Source organism: Anarhichas minor, unplaced genomic scaffold (assembly GCF_050575085.1).
Source record: "Anarhichas minor isolate MPS153535 unplaced genomic scaffold, ASM5057508v1 ptg000001l, whole genome shotgun sequence".
Taxonomy (NCBI): Eukaryota; Metazoa; Chordata; class Actinopteri; order Perciformes; family Anarhichadidae; genus Anarhichas; species Anarhichas minor.
In genome coordinates, this window is record NW_027466447.1 from 158,036 (window position 1) to 170,338 (window position 12,303).

General features: G+C 41.4%; 1 protein-coding gene across 1 annotated transcript in view; it reads right to left on the reverse strand.

Moving 5' to 3' along the window:
* Positions 1-10,710, reverse strand: part of vstm2a (V-set and transmembrane domain containing 2A) — a 71,612-nt gene extending 60,902 nt beyond the window's left edge. The window contains exons 1-2 of the mRNA XM_076102066.1: positions 10,632-10,710; positions 9,351-9,517 (exon numbers count right to left, since the gene is read on the reverse strand). Of these exons, the coding sequence (XP_075958181.1) occupies positions 9,351-9,517; positions 10,632-10,710 (246 nt within the window). The remainder of the gene's footprint in view (positions 1-9,350; positions 9,518-10,631) is intronic.
* Between the last annotated feature and the right edge of the window lie 1,593 nt (positions 10,711-12,303).

Consider the following 12,303-nt stretch of genomic DNA (forward strand, 5'->3'; position numbering starts at 1 on the left):
TCTTCTGGCATGTTAGAAAGGAGGATTCAGAGGAAAGGAGCGGTGTGGTTTGAAGAAATGGAGAAAAGACAAAAAGCAGCTTCATCTGTTCAGATTGATATTGGTTTGAATATGTGCACATGTGCTTTTCTAAATATGTTTTGCTGACTTAACCTATTTGAAATCATGACTTCATGCAGAGTTCAAATTACAGACAGGGTCGGGGAGTTCTGACTTCTTAAAGAAGAATTGGACCTCCTAAAAAGAGATAAAAACAACAGGTCGGGGGGGTCCACTCAGTTACATACACTTCTTACCTGTAACCATATTTAAATATTACAATATATTTCCCATATCCATGCCTGGAAGAAACTTGTGATACAATTTCAGACACCCCTACAGTGGATCAAATTATTTGTTAACCTTCGTTAAGAACGTCTCGTCTGCCTGGTGAACTATAGAAGTGAGGCTGGTCACATCTTGCATTCGTAGCAATCCCAACGAAAAAGTACTGCGCCTCGATTTGTAGATATCCCAAAAAATAGTTTTGTACGTTATCCACGTAATCATGAACGAGGAAGTATAAAGAGCGCTGAAGCTCAACAGGGCGGGCTGGAGGGGAGGTGGATGGGTCCAACAAACAGCAAACTTAGAAGACAACAAGAAGTCAACGTGGATTGTTTTGTCATGTAAATTTCCTAATTAGTTACAACACTTCCACGGCCATTTTGACCCAAACGGTGATCTTTTCCTTACTTACAAAAGTTTATTTTGAAAAGGCCGTATGTTTGGAACGAGCGGACATTGACCTGTGGCTGGTATAATGAATTTGATTTGTCATCATCTAAAGACTACGGACATTACATAACATAATGATCAGTTCACTGATGTGCCTGTGGTGTGCAGGGTGCGAGGACTGGCTCCTAATTAACAATTAAAGCAGCTTGGTGCATTTCCACTCTTGGCCAATCAAGGTGTGACGACGTCCTTTCTTTCGTGCTTTAGCGGGAAGAGAATTGCACAGCCTGGGTGTTCTGATCCGTCCTTCACTTAATGCAGACCTCATTTCAGCAGATATTGTCAACCATAAAGTCTCTCTAGGCTCTTTTGAGAATTCTCCTCTGTCTTAACTTTTCTAATTGAGGGTGATTTTATGTTTCCTGAAGCTGGAGCGAATATAAACGAAGTTTGTGCTTGCTATATGATAACCTAAACCCCAAAGGCTTCATTTTGTTATCTTGTTCATTGGTTTATTTCCATTGAAACCCTCATTATACACATGTCCTCATCAAAGATGCAGTTGTCTATTATTGTAGAGTGTAGATTTTACTGAATAATGTCCATCATGAAGGAGGCATTTTTTTCATTGTAAAGGCACTTTGTTAACTTGTTTCTCCAAGTAAACATTTGTTTATTATGTGGTTTTGGAACCAGTTCTCAGACTTCTTCCTGATCATCTGAAAACTCACATATAAAATCAGGCCATGGTGCAGACCAAAAAGCACAGAAATGATAGAGTTGGAGGAGAGTCATAATGGCACCAAAGGCGAAGCAAATTCAAATTGTGCAAATCCAAACACAAATCACATCTTTGAAAGAGTGAAAATATGTGACCTTCACATTTCAAAATGTATTATGTCTATATTGCATGTTGAGTCATCATCATAACCCAATGAGTCATCTCAGCGCTTTTACTTTTCAAGGAAGACCAACAATAAATGTGTGTGTGTGTGTGTGTGTGTGTGTGTGTGTGTGTGTGTGTGTGTGTGTGTGTGTGTGTGTGTCACACGGCTGATGCATCTTCTTCCTCCACCTTTACCCGCAGCATCAACACATGAATGCATCAATAATAATAAACCATTGATAAAGGCATACCATAAATATGTTATATGAAATGGGCCATTCTCCTAATGACTATACTTTGGTACTTTTAAGTTTATTAATGATATTATAGTATTTTTACACTGTGCTCTAGTGAACAATTAAATCATAAACACATTTCACTCCCTCATGACACTCACAAAAAAATGGCAAAGGAGACGGGCTCCATGTTTCAGGTCAGGTGGGTTGCCATCGTCCCAGGTTCCGCACTGAGGAATGTTAACTGTCGTGCTGGGAACGGGGCTCCGTCACTGCCCACACGGGCGTCGTGAAGCTGACACGGCCGGAGCCACAGGCCACTTTCACCAGCCAGCCTGCCCACCCTTTAAGTGTAGAATATTTTCTGTCCATTATAAGACTGTGGTGATACAAAAGAGACTTTGGCGGGCCGCCACAGTCAAGGAAATTAATGGGAAACACTGTGACTTCTTCTTGTTCAGTGCCACTGCTAATAAAAACACTGTCTGTCCTTGGGTTGTAAGCTACATTTCCCAGCAGCAGCTGTTTGTCTTCATTCGCTCGTCATGCTTTTGTCAGCTGTCACCAGCCTGCCGACACCAGGTTAAAAGGATAAAGGAACTTTTCTGATGAGTTTCCTAAATCTTCGACTTTTTTTTTTTTTCCTTCCTAAAATTAATGAATCATTTAAAATCATTTGAAAATCGTTTTTGACTGCAAGAAGAGAAGACTAGTTGTGATTTCTGTTGGAAGTTCCAGTTTATGTCTTCAGTATGAACCAATGACTCTGAAACCATTTGTAGCGTTGGTTGTTCCACGCTCCATCCTGTCATCCATTAGGATGATACCTTGTTAGACTGTTTTATTCATCACAAATTATTAATATTATTAGTATGAAATTAGAAATAAAGCCACACAATAGTATAGTCGCACTTATTTGACTTTTGTTTTTAAGAGAAATGTTGAGAATGTGACACCGGTGCAGTGCAACACGAGGCCAGTGTTCCAGCGGCACAATGCAGTAATGCAGCAGCTTCTAGTGATTAAAGGAAGCCTCCCTAACATGACTGACGACTGTAGTGAGTCCGACAGCGAGCGCTCCACAGTCCACTGGTCGAAAACTCTTTCATGAGTCGGCGCATGCTTGCACACAAATGGCAGCCTCCTGCTGTGAACTTGTGTTCACCGCAAACCATTATAATCATGTGTGTGTGTGTGTGTGTGTGTGTGTGTGTGTGTGTGTGTGTGTGTGCGCACACGCGGGGGCCAGCGGGGCTGATGAGAGCAGTTACCGGGACTACGCATCGTATTGACTCCAGATGCGGTTATCTCAGCAAGAGTGTCGGAGGAGGCCGCGGCCGGAGCAGTGATGGAGGGGCGGACAGGCAGACGGTAAGGTCACTCAGAGAGCACGGCAGCCGATGGATTTTATGCTCCCTTACTGTTATACCTGCTGGATTTATAAACTCACTTGTTAAGAGAGGTAAAGCTCGCAGTGGCATTTTTGGTCAAAGTGCGCCGGCTAGATGTTTTATGTAATGGTCATTTGTATTCTGACTGCAGGCCTCAGCTGATCCCCATTTCTGCTGCCAGGCTTGGCCGAGGGCAGCCCTCGCCTCATGTCAGCTTACCTTTTCTTGATTCATCTCACTTTTACAGACACGTCATGCCGTCTTTGTAATATATCCCAGGTCATGTAAATCCAGCAGCCTAGCCATTTATGCACTCCGGGCGGTATTTGAGGAATGAAATGCAGTTATGAATTTTTTAAACAGCACACACATGCGTCGAGTCTCCACCTGCATCTCTGATTCTGTGTGCCTTTTATGTTTTTTGCTCGATCCACCAGCATTTATATTGTCACGGTGTTGCTTTCTGATATTCCAGAAATGCAAATATTTCTCTCCACTCACAGACGGAATTAAATTGATTCAAAGCTGGGGTTTTTTATGTTATATGTATTAATTCTCTATTCATGTAGGAATGCCAAATACATGACTTCAAACTCACTGGGCACTGTCTGAGAGGAGCACAACAGTTACCTTTTCTCCGTTGTTTCCCGTATATTCAAACATAATCCCACACCAAACAGAATTACCAGTGGACAGGGTTGTAAAGACTTATGGTCGGATTAGCTGGATAAAAAAAAAGAGATCAAACCCCGGGAAGAAGTGAATCCACCTCTCCAGAACAATAGGGATTTGGGGTTTGAACCCAAAAAGGGGAAATCACTAACGTATTTCAAAACTGAAAAACATGGAAATGAGGCTCTTTGTCCTCCATGTGTGACATAGCCTTCAGTTACTACAATTACCCAGGAGGCCGTGTTCCGTTTCTATGCTTCCTGAATCTATAGAGTTGAAAGCAGCCTCAGGGTATGCTTATTTAATGTTGCTGTATAAATGACTTCCACCAGCAAAAGCACATTATGTTTCCACCTCCGACTTGTTTGTGTGTTTCCTGAGAGTATCTACAGATTGGAGTGATGGGGGGTCAGATCAGGAGGTGGTGTTGATCTGGATGTTCGATGAGAAACGTTACTGATTTACATCATCGTAACGATTCGGTTTATAGTCTCACGCTCAGGCTATTAAATCCTTTTACGCTCACATGGTAGCTTGACAGAAAAATGAAACACAGAAGACTCAGTAGAGTGCAGTTCTGCTCCACCAGGTGCGTCTCCATCTCCCCTCCCAAACAAAGAAGAGTTGCATCTCACTCAGCTGTTCTCCCGGCTCCCTTACAGTCAAGATGATACAAAGGAATATGTACATATGTGTACATATGCGTACATATTCTATATTCAGATATCTATCTATCTACTTGAACTATTGGAACCATTATTATATTGCATAACTTAGATTGATTTTCCTTTTCGTCTGTCTCAGTGAAGGAGGTGAAAATAACTACACACGAGCTATTGGTCAGATTACATCTTTCTGGGGATCAATGGCGTTGAACTAAAATCAGTCCACTAGTTAAACTCTCTAGTGACCTGAATCTCTCTCCGCATGGATTCAGCTGCCTGTCCGGTTTACTCGAGTTGTTGACATTATCACCGTGCTGAGGAGGCAATTTGTGTGAACAACAAGATCTCCGTCTTCACCACATCACCAGCCACACACACACGCAAGCACAAGCAGTGACGGGGATCAGACGAGCACGTCGCTAATCTAGGCGTAGTGCAGTATCTTTGCCGCGCCAGTAATTCTTTGGTAGAAAATACCTCAGCGGTGGGTTCGGCCAAGACTCTGGATCAGCATGGAACCCTTCACCTCAGTCCTCAGCCATCCCAGGAGAGGGTGGTTTTAAAAATGTATGCTGCAGTTCAAATGAAAGGAGAATGGCTTTGCTGGGACATTGTATTGCAATAGACCTCAGAGATGCTTTTTTAAATGACAGAAGTGCTGCTCATATCTTAAAAATCTCATCCCAAAAATGATTTTCTTCAGGTTTTTTTCAGAGCCTTTGTGGATCACGATCCAAAATACCGAAATCAGACCAAGAATATGCAATAGAAAATGAAATATCACTCGATAATCATGTGTTATCGTGGCCCACTCTGACTCATTTTGCATTTTAAAAAAACTGCAGCCAAAATGCCGTACAGAGTGATGACCCGTTGCTTCCACGGCAAATGTTTAGCTCCCGCTCACGCTCCACCATCACTCTCCTCCTCTCTGTGCATCTTCACTCTACGACTCGAAGCAACAACATCACGAGTGCAGCAAATCCCATCAGCAACACGGATGCTTTCTGTCACGGAGAGGTGTGAATATTTTGTTTTCCGTCTCTGTGTTTGTGCATAATTATGACTTGGCAGCGCGTCATTTATAATCTGAGAGGAGAATCATTTACCACTTGTTGTGGACTCCGCAGCCCAACAGCAGCTTTCTCTACTGGCGTGTTTGTTCTTTTCTTTCTCTCTCTAATCCATCTCCAGCGCTGCAATGAGCGCACATGGAACAAGATGAAAATGATTTTCTTCCTCATCAAACATCACAGATTGATCAGGCTATTTTGTGAAGTTCTTTAGCCAACTATACATTACTGTTGAGCATTCTGAGAATTCACGTTTATTGATTTACCTCTTTTATTATCGTCTCATTTTCCCCGTATCAACAACTGCAATATTGTTAGGCCTGCTACGCATGAATTAATGCAGACAACATTCCACATGCACCTCTGTTGAGAGAATATGTCTCGCTGTCTTTAGATAATGTTAATGTTTTTCAAAGATCTCCCAGATACATTTCATAATAAATGTTAACCTACAGATAGTCTAGGCATTTCCATTTACCTTTACTGTACATCAGCACTCAATCTGTATCAGCTTCAGAGGTCCACAGGTATGGACCTGAACATAACACCGACATCTTTATCTTCCTGGCCAGCTTTCAGGGCACAGTTCAAATACATTTCTCATTTCAGCTTCAACCTCATGAAGATGCTTGTGTTGGTTGTACATATTTACTTATTCTAGTTTTGTTTCTTTTGCTGCTGCTTGCTTGTGTTTTGTGTTTGTGTATAATCGCTGTGCTTTGTGTTTTTTGTTTATATTTTGCTTCTTTTGTTTCATCTTTGATGAATAATACAAAAATGATCCTATTGTTTGTATTTTGTACCTTCACTTTGTGTGTAAATAAACTAAACTCGATCCCAATCTGTCAACCCAGATCCAGAAAGTGTAGCCCTGGGTTGGTCACCGAATGAAGGTCGTAGCTGAGACATGATTTAGAATGCTTTGGAATAGAATATGTCAGAATATCACAATATGAACAGTGGCTGAATTAAGTAGATTAGAAAAGATATGATCAGACTGGATCTATTGATCTATCTATAATTGACCTATTAACTTAGTAACTACTCCGTTATAGCTGGAGAACAAAACAAGACAATAACATTTTTGGTGCATTTACAAAAGATGGGGATTATCAGCATTTATTTTAAAATACATTTTACCATAAAGGATACACTACCATAGCGCTGTGGAATATTACAACACGAGGCGCTGACTAACACAATGCTAGGGCAACTGCTGTTACAAAATGTTACAATTAAATTACGCTAACTGAAAGAATATTGTGAAAGGTTTAAAGTTCTAAGACGAAAACATGGACTCCCAGACTGGACAACAACGTGGTAGTTGCCCTGTCAATCACCGTGTAGCCCCGCCCTAAAACATCCCCTGCTTTATGGTCTGTTTGACTCTAAATGGACCATAATGTACTTAATGAACATCATGCTGTATTGAAGAAGACTTGAAACTAGAGATTGAGACCATAAACTCATGTTTACTGAGGGAATACATCAACCAGAGGCTGGCCATTTGTAAGAATGCAAGTTTAAGGCACTTCCACATTGGCTTCATGTTCAGACTCGGAGGTTATCGCCTGATTCTGCAACGTTATTTTTTATTTAAAACAGCGATCTCTTCACTTGGCGTTCTTCTTTTCATCCAATAGATCCAACAACTCTTTTACTTTTTCATGCAGCTTATATTTGCAAACACATTTGAATAAATTCAAAGAAATTGTGCTCATTTCCTCTAAGTTTCCAGGAGACCAGCTGATTCCCAAGCCACATCTCTGACACAGCCTTGACTGCTCCCATTGAAACTGCAGCACTGCAGGACACACACACACACACACACACACACACACACACACACACACACACACACACACACACACACACACACAGGCTTTCATTTTCAAACAGCCTTCCATGATAAGAAATGCGGGTAACAATGAGATGTCTGCATCAATAGCCCCACTTCAGCCCAACATCCAAGAGTCACGTGGGATCAAACCCACATCAAAGCCTGGCCGGCGCCACTATAAAAGCCCAGTAACAATGGGACAATAATTAAAGCCACATGGATATGGAACCATCCCCCTGTCACGCACACATCTCTCTTCCTCGTTGTCATAGAAATAGAAAAAAAGCACCGTTTGATGTCTGTCGTGACAATACACCAACCCATCCACATCGTGAGGTGCAGATACCTGCCACACAATATGTAAGCAAGTCATTTCTGTCCATTGTGAATGCTGTAAACACATTTAGACGCTCTCATCCACTAAGCAGGAGATCATTATTCGGGGCAGAGGGAGCTGTCATAGCCAGCAGTAATGCAAGAGCAATACATAACAAAATGCCAAAGCACTTCCAATGTACTGTTTAATGAGGCAATATACAAGAATATGCTTTGGCTGTATTGATTCAGACACTTTCTTTGTATCCATTCATGAATAGTCAGGCTCATTTACTCCATTTATCATGTAATTAATGTCCAGAACGAGCTCATTTTTTATCTCAGTAGTCCTTGATTAATGTTATTTTTTTCCTTAATGGGACTGTTCCCTGCTCAGTGTGGAGAAGGATTATTTTAACTGTTAGAGGGAAAGAAGCCAGAATCAAATATGGGGGAAAATAAATCACAAAAACCACATTATAGGGAGGAAAGCAACGATATTAATGTCTAATCCAGTGCTTCCCAAACATATGAGGCAGTTTGTGATCACCTAAAGGGAGCAGCTCAAGACGAGACACTACAGGCTGAAACCTGTTTTTCAAGCACACGTCAATTTAGATTTTGGTCTGTTTTGCTTCCATAACACGTCTTCTTTCAGACTAGTGAAAAGAAAACACCCAACATACAGTTATCATTAGATAATACCTAATTTGCATATTTAAACATAGCATTTCAGAAAACTTGTTATCGGAAAAGGAGAAACAATCGTATCAAATGAGTAATAAACTGGGGAAGTTTTCATGGTGCGATCTATTTGTTTTTTTTTTCATTTCACCTGTAGTGTCTTCAAAATATGTCATTTTCCAAAACATGTCTTTAACGGCCGATTTCTCTAAATCTCTAAGCCAGAAATCTCCACTTCAAACTCCAAACTGTCCACTTTTATTCCTCTCTATATTCCGAAGGTTTTTACAAAAGGGTTTGTTCATGTATCTTTCAGAGCCTGATACAACATTTTATTACTAAAAACATGTTTTTATGGCTGACAGTATTTTCTAATTGATGGGGTGATAAAAAGAGATATTCTAAAATTCCCTCTGTAAAAACTGTTCACTCTAATCTGTCAACAAAATGAAACAAGAAATGAGTTTTGCCAATGCTGACAATTCTGTTCAATAGATGTAGTCAAATTATCACATGTATATTTTGTATACATGCATATTTAAACATGAAATTTCAGAAAACGTGTAATACAAATCATAACTGTCTTCCCCTTAAGATATTTAAAGGTGATTACATTGTGCCTCGTCAGAAAGCAAGTCAGTCAAAAGTTCTACCATGAGCGCCCGACATTGTCTTCAGCGCTGCTGCACACGCACGACAATGATGACATAAGGCGCGTAATAGCGCAGATACTTGTTGGATGCCCTTATTCCCTTTGGGTGTGCTTTAAAAAGAACTCGCACAGCTCATGATGGAAAAGGAAGGGGAAGAGGGCGATAGAGGGAGGGAGAGAGAGAGAGAGGGAGAGAGGGAGAGAAAAGGTCCCTTGTACCTCTTCAGCATCGACCTCCTCCTCGCTGTCAGTGGGTTCCGGCGCTTTCACGAACCACCACTGGATCTCCAAATACACGGACGTGGTTCCGCTCTGGAAAGCGCACGCCATTTCTATGTTTTGCCCCTCTTTAACCGTCATGTTGGAGGGCAGATCTGTGAAGCGACCTGCAGATGAGAGACGAAAAAAAGGGGGGGGGGGGGGGGGGGGGGGGGGAGGTTATGATGGGGACAATTGTGTGTGATTTGTGCCCATGAATTAATCACTTAAATGGTCTGCTATTGAATGTAGACATACATGTGGCGGGTTAACTGTGTGTTACTGAAGCCAAGCCTTGATAAAGGTGCGTTCTTGCCGAAGCGTGCCAAAGCTTCTTCATTTGGTAATTTACATAACGCACAGTCGCACCATGGATACATTATTCACACATTTAATTCCGAGCAGGATGAGAATTTTTTTGAGTTTTTTTTTAAAGTCATTCTGTGGCCGTTGTCGCGCTCTCTGTGCCCGCGATTAAATACGAAAAATAAATTGACTGTTCGAGAATTGGGGGTCAACAAAAGAAAGCATAAAAGGGGGAAACGTAAGAAAAAATAAAGGAGTTTGGTTTGGAGGATGCTAATAAGGGGGAATATGGCCCGAAGGAGAGTCGTGGCGACGATAGAAAAAAGGAGCGAGGATATTCGCGCATGCAAACTTCCATTCCAAACCATCACTCCAGGTCAAGATTATCTACAGGTTTGTGCGCATTTATCAGACATGTTTGGGATTTCAGCTGTTAGGGGGGAAGAAGTGCACAGAGGCGTTTTGAAAGTGGTAATCTCAGTGTGATGAAGGCTTTGAACACCGGGGACCGCCACATGCAGCAGCTGTCCACGGTGCTGAAATCACCGGCTGGTCGCTCACTTTTCATGCACGGAGCCTCTTCAAATAAGTTCGATTTCTTTAATCTATTGTCCGAGATGAAAACCAAATAATGCGAGAGAAAAAACAGCCGCCCGCTCTCCTCCTCCGGTGTGAAACGACTTGATTTCAAACAATCACCAGTTGCATTTTTTTCGTCATCACGGGGTAAAAAAAAACCGCAACCTTCCTCAGCTTTCATTATGAGCTTTGTTTCGCCCCCTTTCTGGGTTTATTACAACCCATCTCACTTCAAACATCTTCCTCCAAATAGCATCCTCTGCTTTTCTAGAAACACTGCGCACTTTGAACACTTTCTACCTCCCGTGCCTCGACATGATGCCACTGTCTTGTTCGGAAAAATATGCATTTTCTTACCTTCGAAGGAGAATCCCAATTGCACACAGAATCCGGCAAAGAAAACAAATCCAACAGAATCGTGAAAGGTCCACATCATTCCAATTTAGAGAGGTTGCTTTTTTTTACATCAGCCGAAAGGAGGAAAAAGGCAAATGTTTCCCCAGAAATACAAAATGCCAACACACCAGCAAAATCAAACAGTTGCTGGGCGAGTGGGTTTAAATGGAGATTGCCGAAGGTGGAACATGCTGCAAAACTACAGCTTGTCGTTGATGAAGTTCTTTTTTTCAGCCCCTCTCTTTCTTTCTCTCTCTCTCTCTCTCTCTCTCTCTCTCTCTCTCTCTCTCTCTCTCTCTCTCTCTCTGCAGGAGAAACTGTGCTTAAGTCTGTAAAAAATAACCGGGCTGCGGTGTTCGTCTGCGCTACCGGAGAGACGTCAGTCGAGTGGATCACTGTGGCATCCTCACGCTCCACGCACCTCTGCGAATCTAGTCCTCATCCGGCTCCTCGCTGTCACCTTGACCGCTTGATTAAAAAAATAAATGCGCCGCGCATTGCAGCGTGAACAACTAAATGATTGCGTTCATGAGGGGATCTTTATTTATAAAATGATCTGAATAAAAAAAAAACAAGATATGGAGTTTGTTTCCTGTGCTGTACTTTCTAAATGACTGATACGTTAAAGCCCCCCTCAAAAACTCCACAAAACAGATACGAGCGGAATTGTCCCCTCTCAAAACCTTAACATTCTAGATGATAAAAAGTGTGCGTATTTAGTGTGGGTGTGTCCACCTCTTGAGTGCTTTTGCAGTCTAATCCGTTTTAGAGGCTATAAAACAATATTGTAGCATTAGATGGGAGCAAACAGGGAGGGGTGGAGCAGCGGCCCGCCAGTATGGCATGTCCTGAGTCATTAAGATAGAAGAGATGCTGCTGGATTATTATATATGCACGAGTCTTCTGTGCAGACTGAGAACACGGTGCCCTTTGTTGCGTTGGCACAACTTGTGCCACTGCTAATATCTACTCTTAAGAGGAGACTCTTCAGGTGAATAGGGTAAGAATTACACACTATTTAATTACACTGAGGCACATTTTATTTTCTGGAATGCTATGTTAAAATATGCAAGTGATGCAAATCGTATTAAATATGGGCTAATTTGCATACATTTCCAGAACAGAATGTGAACATTGGATGGATACAGTTCAATACTCTTGTTTCATTTTCTTCTCATATCACAGTGTTTACAGAGGGAACTTTGGACATCTTTTTGTATCACTCCATAAATGAGAAAACACTATCAACCATAAAAAACATTTTCACCATGTTTTTAGTCATAAGGTATTGTAATGAGACCATGAATTATATATATGCACAAACCCTTCTTTAAAAACCCAAACGATATGTATTGTAAAATGATATACATTTTAAAGATAGATATCACCATGAAACTTCCTTTTTTTGTGTTACAGGATTTCTGAAATGTGATGTCTTGTGTAAATGGGGCATTATGTAATTGTAACTTTTGGTGAATTATGGAGAAATCTACCGACACACAGACACAAAGTAGAAAAATAACACCTACATTTGTATTTTGGATGTTTTCTTTCCTCTAGTCTGAAAGAAGAAACTGTTTGCCTGACTCCTGGTAACACTTAAAGAGATGAAGCAATTTCATTGGCCGAAATG